Raw genomic sequence first — 21711 nt, forward strand, 5'->3', positions numbered from 1 at the left:
TACCACAGGAGCCAAATGTATTGCCACCCCAAACAATTATTGTAAATAAATTCAAACAAAGTGGAATTGGCACTATACAACTTTACTTAATCTATCTCAGTGATTAATTATAATGTCTCTGCTAGGAAGTCGTAGGTAGATTGTCCAGCAGGACAATGATTCCAAACATGCATCCACACAGAAATGATAAGGTGAAAACAAAATATTCTGCAATGGCCATCACAGTCTCCAGAATTAAATCCCATCAAAAACCTGTGGGACTGAACTGAAGAGGGGGGGTCCATAAATCCCTCCAAATGTTTTCTCTAACCTCTAGACATTCTCTAACAAATTATAAGAAAAGACTCATGGCTTGTCTGTGCCAGGGATGTTGGCACATATGATTAAACAAGGGGTGCCAATAATTTTTGTTTTCAGAAGAAAAAAATTACTTAGCCTAATAAAGAACATTGAAACATGAGAGTAAATGTATTGAAAAGTATATACATTCAGTGACCACTTTACTAGGCAGACCTGAACACCAGCTTGTTAATGTTAATATTTAATCAGCCAATCATGTGACAGCAACTAAATGCATACAAGCATGCAGATGCGGTCAAAAAGTTGTTCAGCTGTTCAGACCAAATGTCAGGATGGGGGAAGAAATGCGATCTAAGTGACATTTTGTGCATATTTTTCAAGGGTGCCAATAATTCTCAGTGATAAAAATAGATCACAGACATGCACATCAATCTATGATAATGTGGACAAAGACCTTGTCGTAAGGGAAAGATGATCTTTCAAAATATTAATATAATTAATCCTTCAATAACGTGATTTGTAATAGCACCATTTATATTACTGTATAATGGAATTGTTCCAAATCGCTATCTATACAGTTGGGTCAAAAAGGCACTGAATGAAAGAGGATGTCTGATAGCTTATGAAAACTTCCCTCTGGATTTCCTCCTCTCCTCTCCCACTTCCGTTTCTTGTTCCTATGCGACGTGCTCAGAAGGAATCAAGGACAGGAAGTAAACAAATCTTGTTCAGAATTTAAATACAGCCTTGCCACTCCCTTCTTCTCCTCTCATTCCTCCCCCAAGGATCTTGGCTGTCTCCACACCTACTCATCTGCAAAGAGCCTGGTTCCTCAGTCCCCTCAGGGGCCTACCCCCTCCCCGCTCTCTATATCCCCTGCCCCCCCCCCCCCCTTCTTGTATAAACTCACCCCTCAGTGCCCCCCTGAGTATTTCAGCCCCCTCCCCCACTGTACCCTTTGCTTTACCTCTCTGCTTTCCAGTTCTCTGCTCGGCAGTTCTACACACACAGAACGCTGAAATTATCACAGGCTAAAAATAAGGAAGTTATAAATAATGGTGCCAATCAAGTCTGATTGTGGGGAGAGCTGTGTGGTCTTGCTACTGCGATTCCCCCAGTATTGTTGAACTGAGAACAGAGAGCAGAGTGTCTGTCACGCACACACACACACACACACACCATGACATACACCCATGTACAAGCACAATCTCGTGTACACACAAATGCATAGAAATGCAATTAAAAATGATGAAATAATACAGTTCACGCATGCGAGCGCACAGACAGCGAACAGCGACAGCGAAGACAAATGTGTGCCTGCACATGCACGCACGCACAGACATACACACACATTCACACAAATACAGAAAGAACTACACAAATGAACAGATAGCCTAGATGCATAAACATGCACATACAAGCACGTAAAAACAAATACACACAAACGGCCTCATTTATCGAATTATACCGTAAAGTAGGATCTGAATGGACTTCACGAGTGCACCCAGTTGTTTATATTGTGTGCGGAAATGAAAGCATGCAGTTGGCATGTAGAAATTTACTAACTCTAGAGACTGTTGTGTGTGAAAATCAGATGAGATCAGCAGTTTCTGAGATCCTCAAACCACCCTGTCTGACACCAACAATTCCACAGTCAAAGTCACTTAGATCACATTTCTTCCTCATTCTGACATTTGGCCTAAAAATAGCTGAACCTCTTTACCATGTCTGCATGCTTTTATGCATTTTGTTTCTGCCACATGAATGGCTGGTGTACAGTCTAGAGAATAAAGTGCTAACTGGGTGTACTTGCATATGAACTGCATTTGCATAGTACCTTTCACATCTTTTAAGAATTCAAACATTCCTTCAGTGAGTAGTACAGCCACAATAGGTCCAACCGCATAGAACTATTCAGCTATTTGTTATGCTACACACATTTGATTAACCACAAATTGTATCCCTCAGCAGGTGACATTGTGAGATTATACTAAAGAGATACTGCACTGTCTCTGCTGTTGCTAAGGGTTTCATCTGTGCAAAGCACAAGCTGTGCACGTATTCTTTGAAGAGTTTAAACTTAAGCTTCGCTGTCTGCAGTCTTCTCATAATGGGAAATGTGTTTTTTTTTGCCCTTTACAGTCAGAGCACAGCATGCCTGAGCATAACAGCAGTGCTAGCACTATCTGTTCTATTATTCATACTCATATAGAGTCTTTTCAGTTCAAATATACCTGTCAGCTACTGAGGAATGTTGCGCATGCTGATATTATAATTACACAAGCACACACACACACACACATAGTACATCCATACAAAAATAAGTTCTCTCTCTCTCACACATGCACGCATGCACACACACACACACACACACACACACACACACACACACACACACCTAGACAACTGTGTACACACATACACATAAATATTCGACACACATACAAATGGACATAGACAAACACAAACAAAAAATATCTTGAGCACACCCACATACACACACACATGCTGAGGTGATATAAAGCCACCGTTGCACTCTGCAGTTTACAGTTACAGCATATTAGGACTGAATAGTATCAATTATCTGCAGGAGGCTTCATTTAAACAGCATTGACTCTGTATATTATACCCAGATTATCCATAGGGAAAGCATGGGTAGATATGTGGGCATATTCATAATAAACCATGAGAAATATACCCCTGGAGTAAATATACTGTACTGTGCAAATAAGGGATTTACTGATCAAGATTGTTATGGGAATAAAATATTTTCAAAAGGGCCCAATCTATCGGGTAAGACAGCAATGGCCTCCAGCCATTATGTCACTCTATGAAGGAACCATATTCAGTACTTTAATACTCTAAGTGGCAAAAGAGGGGTTTCTTTAAAAGCATTAAAGACAAAAGCAAGGCAGAGTGGATCTTTCTGCTAATGTGATATTTACTCTTTAATGTGGGAGGATGTGTGTGCTTGCGCGTGTGTGTAAATGGAGGAGGGGGGAGGGGTGTGTTGTAGTATGTGTGTTGAGTACAGCTTGCTGTTAAGTACCCTTTTAGTTTGAGAAGGACCCACCTTTCTGACGACACTAATGTACTGTGCTGTGGCACTCTACTTAAACATATCGGGGAGACAGTTAATAACGGGAAGCCATGTTTTCATTTTTCAAACGAATGAACACTAACAGCTGAGATAAATAGCCCTGACAGCAATGCATTAGACCGACCCAAAGCAAAAAAAAACTCTCCATCACTTACAGCATAATCAATAAAGGCCCGCCATGAACTGATATTAACCTCATCTGTGACTTACAATGTTTGCTCCACCCCTCCGCCCCCGTGAGTAACGGATTACTCATTGATTGATTTGATGATAAATGAGAATTGAATGTGCTAAGACCCACAGAAAGTTCACAGACCCACAGAAAGAAAGGCAGACTGTTGAGAAAACAGGGCCTCAAAACAATCTCAGGCCTGCAAGCACCTTGTTGGAGCGTAAGATTGCAGCTAATATAAACAACCTCAAACCTTACCTCGCAGTTTCCCACCAAATTTACTCTCAAAATATTGTTTTCTTTGACACCACTGCTGAAACAAAATCTCTCAACAAAGACAACACTTCAAGTGACATAACATTCCTCACAAATATAAATACAAAGATGGTTAATTTCCAAGCTTTGTAATGGGTACCGCGAAAGATATTACAGCAAGCAAATAGCTTTGGAAATCTCATTAACTTACACGGTACATCCCTCTAGCGAGAATGAATTTCAACGCTCCGAAGCCAACAGCGCTGCAAATTGGTTTTCTAATGCACATTTTTCAAAGTTTTCTGGGAAGAAATGACTCCAAACCGACAGAATAAAATATCTGCGTGAGCAGCTTCATAATTTAACCTCTTCAGGGCAAAATCGCTCTGGCCTTCTCTTTACATTAAGACAGATGGGGAGAGGAAAGGAGGGGAGAGGGCAGCAGTCTTTTCCTCCGGACCTTGGAGGGCATCATTCCTCCCATTGCAGATGGCCCAAGTGCTGTTTTTTGTCTGTACCTTCCTGCCAATGCAGAACTGCATTAGACTGAAAATAGATGTTCCAGATACTGACAGAGAATATGATTGGCAGCTCTGCATTATCATTCATAGGAGCATTCAGTCCGTCCTGTTTTCACAGCCTTGCTCACACGAAACTGGTCAGACATGCAGCTAAAGGGCAAATAGTCAAAATCAAGGCCATACAGGGCCATTATCCTGGTGAGAGAACCGTCGGTTTGCATTTGACCGTTGACTGCATGTTACTGTGTAAAAGGAGATGGTTGTAGGCCTCTGGTTCTTCTGCTTACCTCGTACATAGAGTGGAAAGGGCAGACTCTGTGCTGCACTAGCTGAGCTGGGCACAGGAATTGTCTGCAGAGGGGACAGTGAACCACATGCAGTAGTTCCCCCTCCCCAACACAAACTGCTCTGAGGCACTGGGACTTGGCTCAGCCTGAGGAAAAATGCAACACACGTGCACACGCCCGCATACACAGTCCAGTGTTCTCATTATGGTATGAGACTGTGGCCATTGGTTGTTGGAGGCTCTCACAGGAAGTGGCAGAGGGGGAGAGGAAGTGATGGCGAACAGCACATAGTGGTAGTAGCGAGGCGTGAAGGAGGTGTGAATGACATGGGCAGGAGCTGGCCCATCTGTCCTCTCAAAATGTTAGCAAGCACTTAGCCACAATGCACCTGTTCTAGGATGGACAATGACTTGATTGGCACGCTGTCTTGATAATAATCTTAATTTTTTTATAGTCCCTACATACAGTGCAATCTGTAAGTATTTTGGATCTGAACCGGTCAGATCTTTTTTTGTTGTTTTGGCACTGTACTAGAATCAACTCTAGATTCTTTTGGCTAATTTTTGGCAAATTCTGACCAAATACATAGCCCATAGCCCCCCCATTTGGTTCCTAAATTGTTCACCCAATGTGGACCCGCGAAATTAACCTCCTAAGACCCGCACTCTTTTTTGGTATGCATTTTTAATTTCTCTTTGCTATTTGGGCTTATTGGGACCTGATAAGTATAAAAACTAAGCATCATCTTTTGACATGATGTAGTTTTTGAGAAAAATGATGTCCACATATGTGGACTCTCGGTCTTAAGAATGAAGTATTATGGTTGTACAGCCCAAAATGTGGAGTCCACGCATGTGTACGCCAGGTCTTAGGAGGTTAAAGGTGACAGTCTGCACATTTCATATTCATTGTTTTATTTCAAATCTAATGTGCTGTACAGAGCCAAAAGAACAGAAATGTGTGACACTGTCCAAATTATGCAGTTACTGCATTGCAGAAGCCCAGGGTGACTTACATCAGTAATATTTTTTTATTCTGCATTTCTCCTATTTTTTACTGTGCTATGTTTACTGATGCAATATAGGTTACAGACAAGCTGGAATCAAAATGAACATTTAACATTTAATTTAGTTGATTCTTCATAACCATATGATCATGTCTTAAAGTATATATATATATATATATATATATATATATATATATATATATATATATATATATATATATAAAATATGACCCCACATAAAATGTATACAATTATTGTGTATATTCACACTGAAGCTTTTTTCCATTCATGTTATGGAAAATAATTTTTATTTAGATTTTACATCATCGTGTCAAATGTCTTTCAATTTTCCATTCCCCTCCAATTAAGCTTTCATGGCGCAGTGTGCAATCTTCCCCCCAGAGGCATAGGCTATGCTGAGTAACAATGACAGCCAGCACACCCTGCGGCTCTCCAGAACCAGGACCCTGCTGTAATTGCATGCATAGCCATTTTGGATCTGAAACAATGGCCTTCTGGTAACAAGGCAACGTCCCTTATCAATACAGTGTCGCATACTGCTGCACTCAAAATAAGCACACATACAGGCTGCCATCACTAATAACTTATAAATCTTGAAGATAAAAACGGAATTTCCCATGAGTAATCAAGAAGCAAGTTAATTAAGCCCATTTTATTCATTTGATATTGTAAATTAGTTTTTTCCTCCTGAAAGCAAGTTCTTATTCTGCCCCCTACAGGGCATTGGCATTGGTCTTCTGTGAACCATATTTATTGTGTCATTAACGAGCCATTTACATTTTAACTGGCCAGCAGCACAGGCTTTTAGCGAGATGTCAATCAAAATTAACTTCAAGTGAATATCTGCAGAGAGCAGATATGCCACGTCAGACCTCAAGCTTGTGTTTAGAAATGACATACTTAGCATCCAAGTTATATATTTATTTATTTAATCATTTTTCTTAATTATTATTTGAAAAATAGCACATATTTACCTTCTAGCTGAAGGAACACTTACAAGAACAGCCTGGCAAGTGTAGAACATCTCTGAGGTCTGAGGCCTGCTTTTAGAAAAATTGCTTGAGCAGTTTTTTCCTTCTTTTGATTTCTTCCAAAATACAGCATTGCTGTTTCAGTTACAACTACCACACCCATAACCACAGGGCCGCAGCACTGAGGCTTAAGTGTGTGAACTGACACATTTGACCTTCCTACCCCAGGAGAGCCCAGGCTAATTGAAACCCACCATTGCAGATTCCCCTCATTATTTGTGAGAGGCTTTCCCGATTCAGTCATTTGGGACTGAGATTTCCTTCCCACTGTAATACCAGTTACCTCATAGTACTAGGCCAACAGTAAAAATGCACCCACACAGGTACCGCTGTGTACACAACAGTGTACTCTGAATCCCAAGCTGTCCTCAGTGGAAATGGGCTTTAGATTTAGTGAAAACCCAGTCCTGAGAAAACCTCCATGAGAGCTCCAGGACACATAGTATGTGCCCATGAGTTATACATAGAGATGTGGAGAGAGGGAAAGAGGGTCTTGAGAAGGGGAGATGAAAAGAAGGGGGAAGAAGAGAAACAGCGATAGCCAAGCTGTGAAGGTGGATGAGCATAGCAGTCTTGAAAATTATATTGCTGACATTTCAGAAAATATTATGCACACTCTCAGAAACTAAAGGTTTAAAGGTACGAAAACTGCCCAAAATGGTAAAAATGCTTATCACTCGGGGCGGTACCCTATTGGTGCATAAAATTGTTTCCCTAACCAACAATATATCATTCATTTGTACCTTTTTTCTTGGAAAATGTACGCATCTGTACCCAAAGAGAAAATGACTGTACTTTCAGGATACATTTGGGATCCTTGAAGAACAAAAAAGTACCTCCACTGTCACTTTATTTCTGAGAGTGTAGGGTTTAACAAACATTAAAATGTTAAAAATTGGGCCAAGAAGGCCAGGCAAGGAAAGATACCCGTTTTTAAATGATTCTGTCTTCATCTGCCGCTGTTTCTCCTTTCAGTGGCTGTTTTCCATCACTGTCAGATACTTCTTGTGTCATTAAATCATTTACCGATTATGATTAACTTACAACATTTTCACATCTTCCTAACAAAGCATATTGAGAATGAAAGGATGACAAGAGGGAGGCAACAGCAAGAAAGTCAGGGGTCAGGAGTCACCATGATTTCAAAGATAAATCCTCAGTTGGCCAGAACATTCTAAATATTCCCTGCGTATTGTTGAGTCATCCATTATATAAACTCCTCTCGCCTAAGAACCCAAAAATGCTGAAAGATAAATGAGAGAAATGAAAACCTCCACCCTAGAAGGATGCATCATCCATCGTCCCCTCTTTATGCCCATGGGACCTGTGCCTTTGCATGTTTCTGAATCCCCCTCTTTTGCCTCTCAGGGTATCCTGCCTGATGCCACGGGAAGCCTTGATGTTCTCTCAGTTACAAAAATAACATTGGGGTGCTTGAGGGTGGTTTACTTTCAAGAAGAAAATATGAAAATAAAACACAGATATACTTTTGGCACACATGTTTTACATTAAAAATGACATTCCATTATGTTGTTTCTGTTTCCCCTAAAATAAAAACGGAATTATTTTTGTTGTGATGGATCCTAGTGAAGAACGCTTCATACAGTAGCTGTGTGGCGAGTAGCTTAAAGGGTTAATTGCATTTCAGCAGAAATATTTGCCCTATGCCTGGCTGCTACTAGCTATCATGGGACGAGCCAGCAGTAGCTTGGGGAGTGCAGGTTCACTGAAAACAAGCACTGCAACACGTGTGTGTGTGTGTGTGGCCATATGACTGCAGAAGCCTGCCTGGAAGTTCATAACCTCCAGCACAGCAGAGGGAATTGCACAAGAGCAATTGCACAATTGCACAAGAATTACTGTCCCTTTTCTGCCAGCCAAACCTTCTCACTCTCTCATTCCCTCTCTCCCTCACTCAAAAAAACATATATGCACACCCATATAAGTATGAACATGTGTATGCACATGCGTACATGTATCTAAATGCACACAGGTGCACATATTGAGTCCACTCAGTGAATTCTGTCATTTTGGACAGTTTCTCTGTCTTGACAGAGATTAATACAATGGCTTCAGGACTGCATGATTGCTCTAACAAGTTGTCCCATATTATTCCAAATCTAATTGCTAAGCAAAGGCAAACATAACAAAATAAAAATACAAATATAAATAAATAACAGTTTAACTTGGTGGTCTATGGAGAGAAGTGATACAGGATTTATCAGTCATCAAAATTCTGTGGATCAATTGTCCTCTTCCCACAATCCAAAGGAACAGAGTGGCAGGCGAGAAAACAACCAACAGATCCTACTCCCAGGTGAACAAGAAAAAATGTTACTCAGATGATCGCAGTTCTGATGAGATCTGAAGACCAGCTTCAAACGAATGGAAAACACACACATGGACATGCATGCACACAGACCACTGCTTGGGTTTATAGAAGGACAGAGATATCTAGGCATTCAGCACAATACAGACCACAGACTGCATTTATGAGTAACCACATCTGCTTTTTAAGCCTCTTTTTTAACAGAAGCTTGAAAATAACAAACCAAAAATAAAGTGGTTACTATTCTTGAACCCTTTTGATTAAAGGAATATGCCTGGATTACATTCCAATCCAAATTAAAATGCTCCTTTCTCTTCGGAGCTGGGGTCGGAGCTGTTTCAATTTGGAACACCCTCACACTTATTCTTCCGCACTTCAACATCTTCAGCAGAAAAATTAGGTCTCTATGGTTGGCCTTTGAGGACAATACTTTACGCATTTATATATTATTTACGCTTGATACCATTTACAAACATGTATAGGCTACAACAACATCTTATTGATTACAAACGGGTGGTATATCTAAATAATTACGCAAAAAGCTACATGATGAATGATAAACATGCATTTATGTTTAAGTTCATAAAATATAAGTTAATAAACGTGTTAATATGTCTCATACATTCCACCTCAGTCATAGCGATCGATTCAACTTCTCATTTTACAATTTTATAATGGCTATAATCTCTGCTTTGTGGATGATAGCATCAGATTCATATTTATATTCAATAAAACACTTGCAGCTGATTGGTGCGTCCAGGCAAAAGGGTTTCCTCCAGTTGATCTCCCCCCACCCCACATAATAGCCTTGTTCAAGGTGCGTTTATTAACAATAAATGGGCATTCATCACTGTATTTTCCTACCTATGTGCACAAATATTTATAACATACCCACTGTGTCTGATATAGTCATATACACATTGAATTAAATGATAGCATATTATGGGAAAATAATGATAAACGTGTAAACATGTCCTGAAGGCCTAGCTAGGTTCAGTTTCAGCCAGTCTGTCAAACCATCCATCCATCCATTATCTTGCTTATCCTGAAGAGGGTTGCAGGGGGGCTGGAGCCTATCCCAGCATACATTGGGTGAAAGGCAGGAATACACCCTGGACAGGTCGCCAGTCCATTGCAGGGCACACACACCATTCACTCACACACTCATACCCACGGGCAATTTATCAGCCTAACCTGCATGTCTTTGGACTGTGGGAGGAAACCGGAGTAAACCCACATGAACATGGGGAGAACATGCAAACTCCACAGAGAGCAGCCCCGGCTGACCGGGATTCGAACCCAGAACCTCCTTGCTGTGAGGCGGGAGTGCTACCCACTGCACAAAAACTAACAAACTGAGCTTCAAGTTAATTTTTAGTCGTATTCAACATTATTTATACCTGCTCTGGGAAATTCTTGTTACATTCTTGTTATGAGGCCGGGCATTGTCCTGCACCAGGAGGAACCCAGGGCCCACTGTACCAGCGTAAGGTCTGACAATCGGATTTCATCCTGGTACCTAACAGCAGTCAGGGTACCGTTGGCTATGACATGGAGGTCTGTGCGACCCTCCAAGGATATGCCTCCCCAGACCACCACTGACCCACCTCCAAACCGGTCATGCTGGATGATGTTACAGGCAGCATAACGTTCCCCACATTAGTAAAGAAGAGCCTGGTAAAGAAGAGCGTGACAGTGCATGTCAGCGCAGCTCGCCTGGCACACGAAACTCGGATCGAACTTTCAAAATAGGTGTTGCAGATCAAATATTAATCAAGATTCAGCAACTGCTTTGCTCATTTTTAGTGGCTGACTTAAGAGAAAGAAAACCTATGTTTATCAATGATCCACCGTATTATTATGTTTTGTCAAAAATTGCAGTCAAGGCATCAGACTGATACCCAATCAGGTATTTTTGGCCCCTTGTTTTTGTTACGCACATTCGCCATCTAGGTCTGTTGAATCTGACCTGGCACATTCGTATCAGCCCTTCAAAATGTATGATAAGACTATGAAAATGTTACCACGAGGCCCATTGAATCCATGCACTGAACAAGCGAAGTTCTGCTTACGTCCCGTAACACAAGGATGGTAATGTTAGTAGGAGTAGGTCTAGTTAAACATACACCAGGGCAACTCGGCATGAACCATCCATTTCGAAGTAAAGCAGGTCTCAAGAGAGAGAAGGCATTTTTCTGATGCACGTACTGTAAGAGCCATAAAAAGTGCATTAAAAGCACTTACAGGGACAGTTCTCCCAAAAATGAAATTAAAGTATATTTCCAGATAGTTTCGCTGAGATGTGAATAATTTTATCCTTCGAGGGAAACTTGAATGTGCTTGTGCGGACAGATAATTGTTCTCGATTAAATGTGAATTCTATGAGCTCTGTTGATGTCCGTGAGTAACTATGTCAGTATGCACTCAGTGACCACTTTATTAGGTAGACCTGTACACCAGCTTGTTGATGCTGATGTTGATTTAATCAGCCAATCATGTGGCAGCAACTAAATGCATAAGGAGGATCAGCTATTTTTCAGACCAAATGTCAGAATGGGGATAGAAATATGATCTCCGTGACTTTGACCTTGGAATGATTGTTGGTGCCAGACAGGGTGGTTTGAGTATCTCAGAAGCTGCTGATCTCCTGGGATTTTCACGTACAACAGCCTCGTTCCTGTTGAGTTTTTATTATGTAAACTGTCGGCGCACTGATGAGCATGAAACACGAGACCCATAGTCCATTACATCATGGGGAACTTCATCCAAAAAGTTGTCAAATCTCGAAAGTTATTCACAACATTCACAGCATATGAAAACATACTTTCATTTGGGTGAACTGTCCCTTTAAGTTCCTCAGTTCAGGGTCGGGCTCTGGGAGGGGACTGACCTGATGTCCAGCCAGGCCAGCATGGGGGAGGTGGCCCCGCCCAGCACCCAGACGGTGAAGAAGACCAGCATTAGGGTGGTGCTCAGAATGGTCCGCCGGGCTACGGTACATGTGTCCCTCACCGCCAAGGCAAACGCCACTGCTCCACGCAAACCTAAGGAAAGTCGTTCAGCTGTCAGGGGCAGTCCATGTTCGGCACACTCCCAGTACTCTCAACCAGCAGCCTGTCGTCTTAGTGGCCTCTTTGTCAGCGTGTTTTCTTATCATTTACCAGGGCTAGTTTGTGTTCTTGGTGCTTGTTCAATGATATAATGACATTCATCGACCATCAATACTAAACAAGAATGGTTTAGATTTGAGAAAATCCAACAAAAACAAATATATAGGGCAGATTATTAGTAATGATTAATTTTGGATTTAGAATTAGTATTAAGATATACCAGATTTGATAGCTTGGGTTAGCTTAATACTTTTTTTTGCTATCCAATCGTTATGAACAATGGTTTACAGTGTTTTAAAAGATAATTTGACAAGCATAATCTAATCACTCATAAGAGTGCCATATAAATATTTTAATGTGTTTTCTTTTAACTACAAGCTTAGTTGTTCAGAATATGTATAGAAGTTTAAGTATACATTAAGTAAACTGCAAGCTTTGATAAATAGTTACTGTGATAATAGTTTAATCTTGTATTTTATTCAAGTACACATCTAACCCAGGCCTACTGTAAGAGTCAGACTGATGGAAATGGAGGAAAATGTTATATATTACAGATATTTCTGAACATGTGCCATAATACACTACCATGGTCTGCCCATGTTGGCACTGAATAAATGCAAGTGAGCTGAAATGAGCAGCACTAATACGTGCAGTACAGGAAGCCAAAATGATAGCCAGATGTGGCTAGGCAAAACATTAGCTGCTTTTCCCCCTTTCCACTGGGGAAACATTCTTTCCATGGCTTTGCGAATATCAACAGCTGGAAATAATTAGGAATAACAGTGCAACTAAAGATAACTGATACATGATAATGCAATGGAATAGTTCAGCTTAAAGAAATGACAGCCATAGTTAGATTTCTTTAAATTGTATTTTGTTGCCTTGTGGATTCAGGGACATGGTAACTGCAGTGCTGGTGGAGACCACAGCATACCTGAAAACATCATCATGTGCTGGACATTGGCAGGGATCTTCTCCTTGCGGCCAATGTTGAGCAGGTAAGTCAGAGGGTAGATGTTGCACGCCCTTGCCAGGAAGATGGAGAGCTGTAGGTACGTGGCACTTAAGGAGAAATGTTCTTCTTGTTCCTATTCCACTTATTGTACAACATGACTGAGGCTGTATCTCTCATATTCCAGCCACCCACATGTTCATGTTTCACACAAGAAGACGCAGAATATTAAGAGTTTATGGTAGTTGCATAATTTGTATGCTAGTGCATCTTAAGAGATGCCAGCGCAATGCTGAACCAGCTGCAGACTTTCCGTACTTCCGACTAATTACTGACTAATAGCTCTCCCCAGATTTGTATTGGAGAATGTATTACATGAACTTCCTCAGACTGCCAACTGCACACACTGACTGGGAAAATGCGCTGGTGTGGCGAAGCACTCCGTTGGCTGCTACACCATTTCCAGAGACTAAGGTCACAGAGGGGGCGTTTTCAGAGCTCTTGGCAGGTGGTGTGCCTTTTCAAGAGTTTTTGGGTGGGTCATGCCATCGCATACATGTTTAAACGCAGACCCAGTTCACTGCTTCCCCTGTGAAACACTCTGCAGATTTAAGGGGCAAAATGTTTCTCTATAAAGAACAGTCATTTTTTATTTACAACACTGATGTATTGACTTGGGCGTAACTAATTAAAAATCACAAGAAACAGAAATTTTTATTTTTGAAAAAAATCTATCTGCCAATTTTTTCAGTTTACAGTGACAGAATCAGCTGGAACATCCAGCTGATAAATAAAAAAGATTAATCAAATCCGAGTACTTGTCAGGAGTACTTTGGGCACTTTAAAATACATCAGGTCAAACATCTATGACAAATAATTTCCCTCCTCAGACATCATAAGAGAAATAAATGATCTAGATAATGTTGCTGACTATGTGGGCATTCAGCTTGAAAAAGCCTTTTTGGAGGATGGCCACATTAGACTGACAGTAGACCATGTAATGCCATGCACACTATAAAGCAGTACCAAAGGTCAAGGCGTATATTTTCCTGCTAAAGTGGTTTTCACATTCCGGTAGAGCTTCAGTCAACCGTCAGGTGAAATGTTATGAGAGAATGCTTAAATTCTGAAGACTATAATGGTGTCACAACACTGCTGCTACACTCTAAAGTTAAATAACATTTGCTATGTTATTAGTCAACTGAGCTACACACAAAAAGGAGCGGACTAAATCACTATACTAAATGGCTATACTATCATAATGCATTCTAGTCCTCTTGGCTGTCATCTCTACTTTGGACCTGTACAAAAACAATGATGGATAATGTTCTCACTGTGGATCAGTACTACCAAATCAGTATCGACACAATGTTGTGAAAGTACTATTTGCTAGTTCAGTGAATGGCTATTCAGACAGATATGGGAAAGCTGTACCGAGAAACAAAGATAAAAAACCAATTCAAGAGTTTACTTTATGGAGATTCCCATTACAATTACAATTCTCAGCATGCAAAAAACAGATACAAATTGATTTACTATATCTTGAGAAGTGTGGAATTCAGGTTTTACAGAGGTATTAACAAAAGACAAGGGGGGGGGGGGGGGGGGGGGTACCAGTGGGATTCAGACAAATGAGAGGAGAAAATAAAATAGCAATCACACAGAAATCAATTAAACGGCACTTAAAACGGGTAAATAATTTCAGTCACAGGGTTTTATATATTAGGGATCGAAGGGAGAAGCTAGCTTGGAAGCAGAAACTAATTTGTCTTGATCAGTTGAGTCGGTTCACAGAGGGGTATCAAAAAGGAAGGAAAAAGGATACAAAAGCCCCGGATAGGAAGATGCCTTTGAAGTTGTGATTCTGAAATGTGAACAGTGCCAGGCCCATGTAGCAGAAAATGAAATTTTCTCCCAGGAAGTTCAAGAATTCAAAGAGCTGTGGAGGAAAAAAAGAAACGTACGGATGCGCAGAATGAAAAGGTTATTACAAATATGAATATGTTACTTCTTTATAGCTACAGAACAAAGGATTCCTTACTGATGGCCCAGCTTTCATGCCATAGAACAGAGCCTGGTGTGTGCACACGTGTGTATACGTGAGAGAGGGCACGTGAGAGTAGACTTTTACCTTTGGAAAGGCTAATTTCCAATATTTATGTTTTGTGAATGATAAATGATAAACTGCTGACAGTTTTACAGTGCTTCTGCAGAAAACTTTACTGCAAGAGAGGGAACATTCTCTTCAGCAATAAAAACCTGATGCAATGTCTCACTCCTCCCCCATCAGGAAGAGCCCCCTCTTTCTCTTCCTCTGGTCTGCTTATTCTCTTCTCCAGCCTACTCTTCATAAGCTTGAAAAACCCACATACTTTTGCAGAGGAGGGGTGAGCCACTAGATATGCTCAGTTTCCTTAATCAACTGTTATGATACTGAAATGTGGAATACTCCATCAAGTTCCGTAACTTAGTATACATGAATATTTCAGCTGTTTTTTTCCCTGTCTTTGAATAAAGAAAGTGTGATATTTCTCTAATTTCCATCTGTGAATCATTTCTTGCCAGATATCTGGGGATATTTTGTGCCAGCACAAGCTCAGCACAACAGCAAGTGCGCACGATGGCAGCAATTACGCCCACCTCCATCCAGTAGCAAAGTAATTAAATTAATTTTGAACCACTGTAAAAACATTATTAGGAGAAAGTTAAAAAGCACAGTTCATATTCATCTATTTCCTATTCATAAGATGCTGGCAAAACACATGAGTGCAGGCTGGTGAGAGAGGGAGAGAGTGCGCCTACCTTCAATTCGCAATCATCATGACCTATTCTAGAATGTTCTGCACAGTAGCTAACAATCGTTGCAATTGAGGTTTTATCACCCATTAACAGCCCATTATGTCCTTTAGTAGAATGAAAAGTGAATTCATTTATTAGTTATATTAAATACATTATAGAACACAACTCATTTTCTTGCAACATTTACATTCTTACATCTGGCTAATGGCAATGACATTAACAAAACAGCAAACTAAATAGCAGCAGATTGACTGCTGTATTTAAAACAATTATGTGAACTGAATATAGAAATAGGAAGTTCAAAGTTCACAAAGCCGTAGCACTCACTATAGACAGAACCAAATAAAATAAATATGCTGGTAAGGGCATGTCCTAATTGGAAAGTTTGTTAATAAAGCTTGTCAATCGTGGCTGCCACTGAGATGTGTCTTTTCATTCTGTCCCAGTATTAGCAGATGATCATGTTTTCTCACTGCACAGGATAAATGGATGAAACAACATGGATACCGCATTGGGTTTTTAATAGGGGAAAACTGAAGGCCAACAATAAAACCTTTGTGTAAAATTGCTCCTCCCTATTTAGGAGACACTGCAGCACTGTAATTGACATTTCTGGCTAACAGACCACTCTCTTGGGTAACAAAGAGTCTCAGTAATTTCAGACCTTCATTGTCAAATTCCCTTTCACATTTTATCCATCAAGAAGTGAACCATTTATCTATCAAGCAAGTATTCCCAAGGCAGAACTTCCATTTAGAGGCTTGAAAGATGTTCCTTTCAAATTAATTCACTGATAATTCATTCTTTCTTAAACATGTAAAAAGTCATGAGGAACTTTCATTAGTTATCAAAGTGATAAAGGTGTAGGTTCTTTCCACACATGACAAGTACTGCAACACTAGTGCATCAGACTAAAACGCAGTCCCACTGTGGGTTCCCTGAAAGAGGACTCTGAGGCCACAAATCACAAAGAAAGAAGAAAAAAGGAACCGGCTTCCATTCCCACAATTGTGAGCGGCTATGTGGTGCAAGGCCTGTAATCAGAAGGCTAGAGGTTTAAATCTCAGGGCGAGCGGTGCCATCATTTTTCATTAAGGTTCTTTACATGAACAGCTCACATCTACAGTAGCTGTTTACATGGATACAATTACACTGCAGAAGCTACATGTTTCAGTCACTCTGGATTAGGCTAATTAATGTTAGTCAAATACAATATCGTAATGTAATCTTCTAGGAAATCGTCACCTGTTTGGTTCTTGTTTTGGCCTCAGTGGATAGGTTGTGGAAGGTGTAGCGAGCTTGCGCGATCCCACAGAACAGCACAGCCACGATGCCTGTGGAAACAGAGTCGCTGTATAAGAGTCCAAGCAAGCAAGCCCTTCCACTGGTGGCCAAATGGATTCTGGGAAGTATGGCCTGATGAAATGTGGTGGTTGCTCACTTGCTTTGGACAAGCACAGGCTCTGTGCTCTGACAAATCCATAATGGATACTGTGGCAATGAGCTCCAATGAATATTACCAGGCATTCAAAAATTGAGGAGAAATAGGGAAAGCATAAAAAATGTTTAAAAAACAAACAAAAACATCATAAAGACATCTGGGCTCAGGGTCAAGCAGTTTCAGCTGGACGTCAGTGCAGTGAAAATGAGCAGCGGATGGCTGCACATCTTTTGATATATACTAGCTGGTCTGTGCGCTTCCAAATTAACATGAGTTGACACTCAAGTTTTGAGAAACTGGGGGTAAAATGTTATTCAAAAAGGTAAGTCCTATAATGAATGGTGCTATCACAAGAGAAACTGTCACTCTAAGACAACTGAAGGAACAAAACATTAATCAATTGAAGTGTAAATAAATAAGCTGGGGATTGTCCCCACATTAGATGATCTTAAGACCCTTTCTTCTAGTAAAATACTGATTCTCTTTATAATACAAAGTGGCACCACTGGGGAAAAAGGATTTGGCACAAAGGGTGAAATTAGTCAAAATAAAATCATCACCACTTAAAGGCACAAACATAAAATACAGTAGATCCAATTTGATACCCTGGGTAATGTTTCAAAGACAACTTATAGAGAAATTACAGAGGGAAAAGATGATTGAGTTAAAAGAGGATTACAGGAACACCCAATAAGCCACAAAAAAAACAGGAATTTATCAAAAGGTCAAAGCTGCATGCCTGTCTAATAAAATGTCACTGATATCCCTGTTAAAGTGCGCTTCATTAGGGCATCTGTATTATAAGGTTTATGAAACATTTGTGGGAATATCTCTCATAGCTAAACCTCCCTGTTTTGTATCATCTGCTAATTTAATTTCCAGTGTAATTTTAATGTCTCTGTCGAGGTCATGTATGCAAATGAGGAAGAACAGTGGTCCCAGCACTAAACCCTGTGGGACTCCACTACCCACAATACCCTGCTCAGATAAGTCCCCTCCTACTACTCTTTGTGTTCTATCCCCTAACCAGATCCCAACCCACTCTGAATTGCCTCTTGCAATTCATATGGTCTTCATTTTGTAAATTAGTCTGTCATGCGGTTCCTTATCAAATGCTTTTTGGAAATCTAAATGTACTGCATCAAATAAGCCTTGCTACCATCAAAAGAGATGGACGCTTCCTCAAAGAATGCCAACAGCCATCAGGCATGACAACACCAAGTGCAAACCATGTTGGATATTCCTTTGGATATTATTATTTTCAATAAACAATTCTAATTTGTTTATTGTCATGTCATGCATGTCATATGAACAGGTCTGTAGTTTCCTGGACGTTTATTCCACATTCTCTTCCACATTCTCCTCGCTTTATTCATCCACTGTGGAGACTGATTTTTCAACTAATGTTTCCGCACCTTTGGAATTAATTTACACTGTGCTTCAATGTATACTGGGTGCAACATATGAAAATGTAATGCATACAAAATATGTGTCCAAGACTTCCTTATTTCATTTGTTATTTCATATTTCATACCATTGTGATGTATTGGGCCCAGTAAATGTAAGACAGAGTGGAAAGTGTGACAACATGTCCTCTAGCAGGCTGAGTGACATACTGTGCCAAATAAAATGTAATTTATAACATCTGAACATTCCTCCTCACTTTTTCCTTGACCTGTCACCAATGACCAATTAGTAGTTGGGTAATTGAAGTTGCCCATGATAACAGTCTCACCTACCCAATAAGCTTGTATTATATTTTCAAAGAGCATTACATTCACTCTACAGTCTAAAGCTGGTGGTCGGTAACACACTCCTATGTTAAGACCCTTCTTATGTTCCCCTATGAGCTTAATCCACGTGAAACTGGATGCCTCAGTAGTGGCATAGTTTCCTGGAGACGAAGGAGCAAAGCTGCAGCAAAGGTTCTATAAGGCAACACAACTGAACACATACACAGGCACACACACAAACATGTATACACACTCAGTAGAGTTGAACATTGAACATGGAGGGATCTTGTCTTTGTAGAGTGATAGATTTTTATTATTTTCAGTGCCAGCATTTTCTGCAGCTTGGCACAGGCAATGACTTCCTCAGGCAAACTGTAAATGTTTTTTATAGAAATTTCTGTAGTTTTTATAGCAATATTACTTTTATAGCAGTATTACTTTAGAACCTGTATACAGTATGCAGCTTTAGATCCACAAAGCACTCTGGTCAGAATGTGATGGTGGTGAAATAAATATCAATCTTAATACAGTAATAGGCCTATTTGTTTTCCAAGAACAAAATGCTAACTTTGTTGTCCTTAAATGTATAATATGTACCTTTGATAACTTTTATCATTTGTACTTTGCAGGCAATAGCGAATTAATAATAATATAATTACCTTATTAATATCTCTGCGTTAGCTATTTTCAATCTCTGGACTAGGCTGCTGTAGGGGATCTACTTTTCCGCCAAAATTGAAGCTGCACAGGAAGTGATGCACTTTACATATTCAGTGCAGAACCAGAGATACCCATAACCCATAGTACTACTAGTTCATTATGAATGAAACATTTGCTAACTGTTGGTTCAAATAATTTTTATGAGCATTACGGCTATTGCTAGCTCCTGATATATCTCTAATCAAAGTACATCTGGGAGCTCTAATATGGAAGAAGGCAGCAGATTGCCGACTGGAGCAAATTATTAGAATACTCAAGCTTGGTGAAGAAGTGCTAGGTGAAAAAAAGTCAAACAATTCTCCCCGGATCCTTCAAGCTTGGCTGAGACCACTAAAAGAAGTAAACCAAAGCAACGATCTGAAGGCAAGAGGAGAATGGACTGCTGATGTAAGTCAACGTTAACAATTCTAGTCTGACTTCTTACTTTTGTAGTGCATAGCTAGCTAACCATACCAAGCACTAGCTTATTGCAGAAAAGGATCTATTACCGTCTTACAGTAAGCCAATAACCTAGCAGTGCAGCAGTGTCTTAAAAACATGTTTTTGTATCCTATCTTTGCTGTAGAGTTTCATGTTAGCATTTGGCTAGTGAATAATGTGAGCTATAGCTTTAATCTTTTGTTCCATAATTTGTAAGTATATGGACTGAAAAGTAACATTAGCTTTACTCCTATGATACTTGGGCATACGCACATGTATATACTTGGATGTATAGATGAACAATGGCTTTATATTTTGCATTTGTTTCAGCCTGGCTCATTTAAAGCTAGCCATGCCTCAAGAACATACCCACGCCACAGCACTAATTTTGCGCTATGAACAGCGCAGACCCAGCCTGTAGCCTCATGCTAGCTGGCTAAGTTACCCTGCCAAAATAATAATGCAAACCCTCCATTACATTTTAATTAAAAAATCTAAACACCAAAGGACAGTGGAATTACAGGCGTAGTTCAAAACCCTACCAAGAGGTACCCCTTACAGACCAAAAATGGGTGGATAGTTTTGGATTATGTATACCTCACAGCAAAAGGTCCAGTTTCGAATCCTGTGTGATATTTCTGTGTGGAGTCTGCATGGTCTCCCTTATGCATGTTCACATAGGTTTTCTCCAAGTTATTACCGTGCAAGATTTTTTTGGGGAAGGTCAATAGGAGGTCAGCACTCACCCGTCAACCCACAGGCCTCAGCTGACAGGAAGGCACTCCAGGAGAGGAGGAAGAATAGGCCGGTCTCCAGTAGTGGGAACTCTGACAGCCTTGTGAACTTGGTCAAGTGGGCCCACTAGGTGTTAAAGAAAATAAGAAAACTACCATGTGCACAAAGCATATTCCTGACTGCACCTATACCTGCTGTGGAATAGTGGCAAGCTTTTAATAGGAGACACAGGCAAAAAGTAAAATAGTCATGGGACCAACATTTCACACACTCATGCCTCCACACAATCCCGGATTGAGGCAAGACTATAATACACTTTACAATATTAATATAATATTAAAATAATATTATTATTATTATTATGATTATTATTATTATTATTATTATGATGATGATTATTATTATCGTTATTATTATGATAATAATAATAATAATAATAATAATAATAATAATAATAATAAAGTGTTGTATATATTGCTGTTTTGTTGCTTTATATATGTGTACATTTTCTACAAACATGCATGCCAGTGATTTTCCATCACTGTCAGCCCCGTAACCAGGGAGGCTCGCTCTAACAGCTTACAGTACTTTACCATTCCTATGAGTTTTGTCATTCAAAATTAATTCCAGATTTTTTACCGCAGTGCTCCCCCAGGGGTAGAGAGCATTGTTGTAATTGAATATGTGTGTGTGTGTGTGTGTGTGTGTGTATATGCCTGCATGTGTGTGCGTGTATGCCTTTGTGAGTGTGTATGCCTGCGTGTGTGCATATGGTATGA

At 40.1% G+C, this 21711-nt stretch overlaps 1 protein-coding gene across 1 annotated transcript in view; it reads right to left on the reverse strand.

The window, feature by feature from the left end:
• Positions 1-21711, reverse strand: part of LOC133125880 (sodium/hydrogen exchanger 9-like) — a 73511-nt gene that overhangs the window by 21864 nt on the left and 29936 nt on the right. The window contains exons 8-12 of the mRNA XM_061237577.1: positions 20944-21049; positions 17129-17217; positions 14910-15023; positions 13067-13178; positions 11913-12066 (exon numbers count right to left, since the gene is read on the reverse strand). Of these exons, the coding sequence (XP_061093561.1) occupies positions 11913-12066; positions 13067-13178; positions 14910-15023; positions 17129-17217; positions 20944-21049 (575 nt within the window). The remainder of the gene's footprint in view (positions 1-11912; positions 12067-13066; positions 13179-14909; positions 15024-17128; positions 17218-20943; positions 21050-21711) is intronic.

The sequence above is a fragment of the Conger conger genome, chromosome 4 (assembly GCF_963514075.1).
Source record: "Conger conger chromosome 4, fConCon1.1, whole genome shotgun sequence".
In the NCBI taxonomy this organism is placed as follows: Eukaryota; Metazoa; Chordata; class Actinopteri; order Anguilliformes; family Congridae; genus Conger; species Conger conger.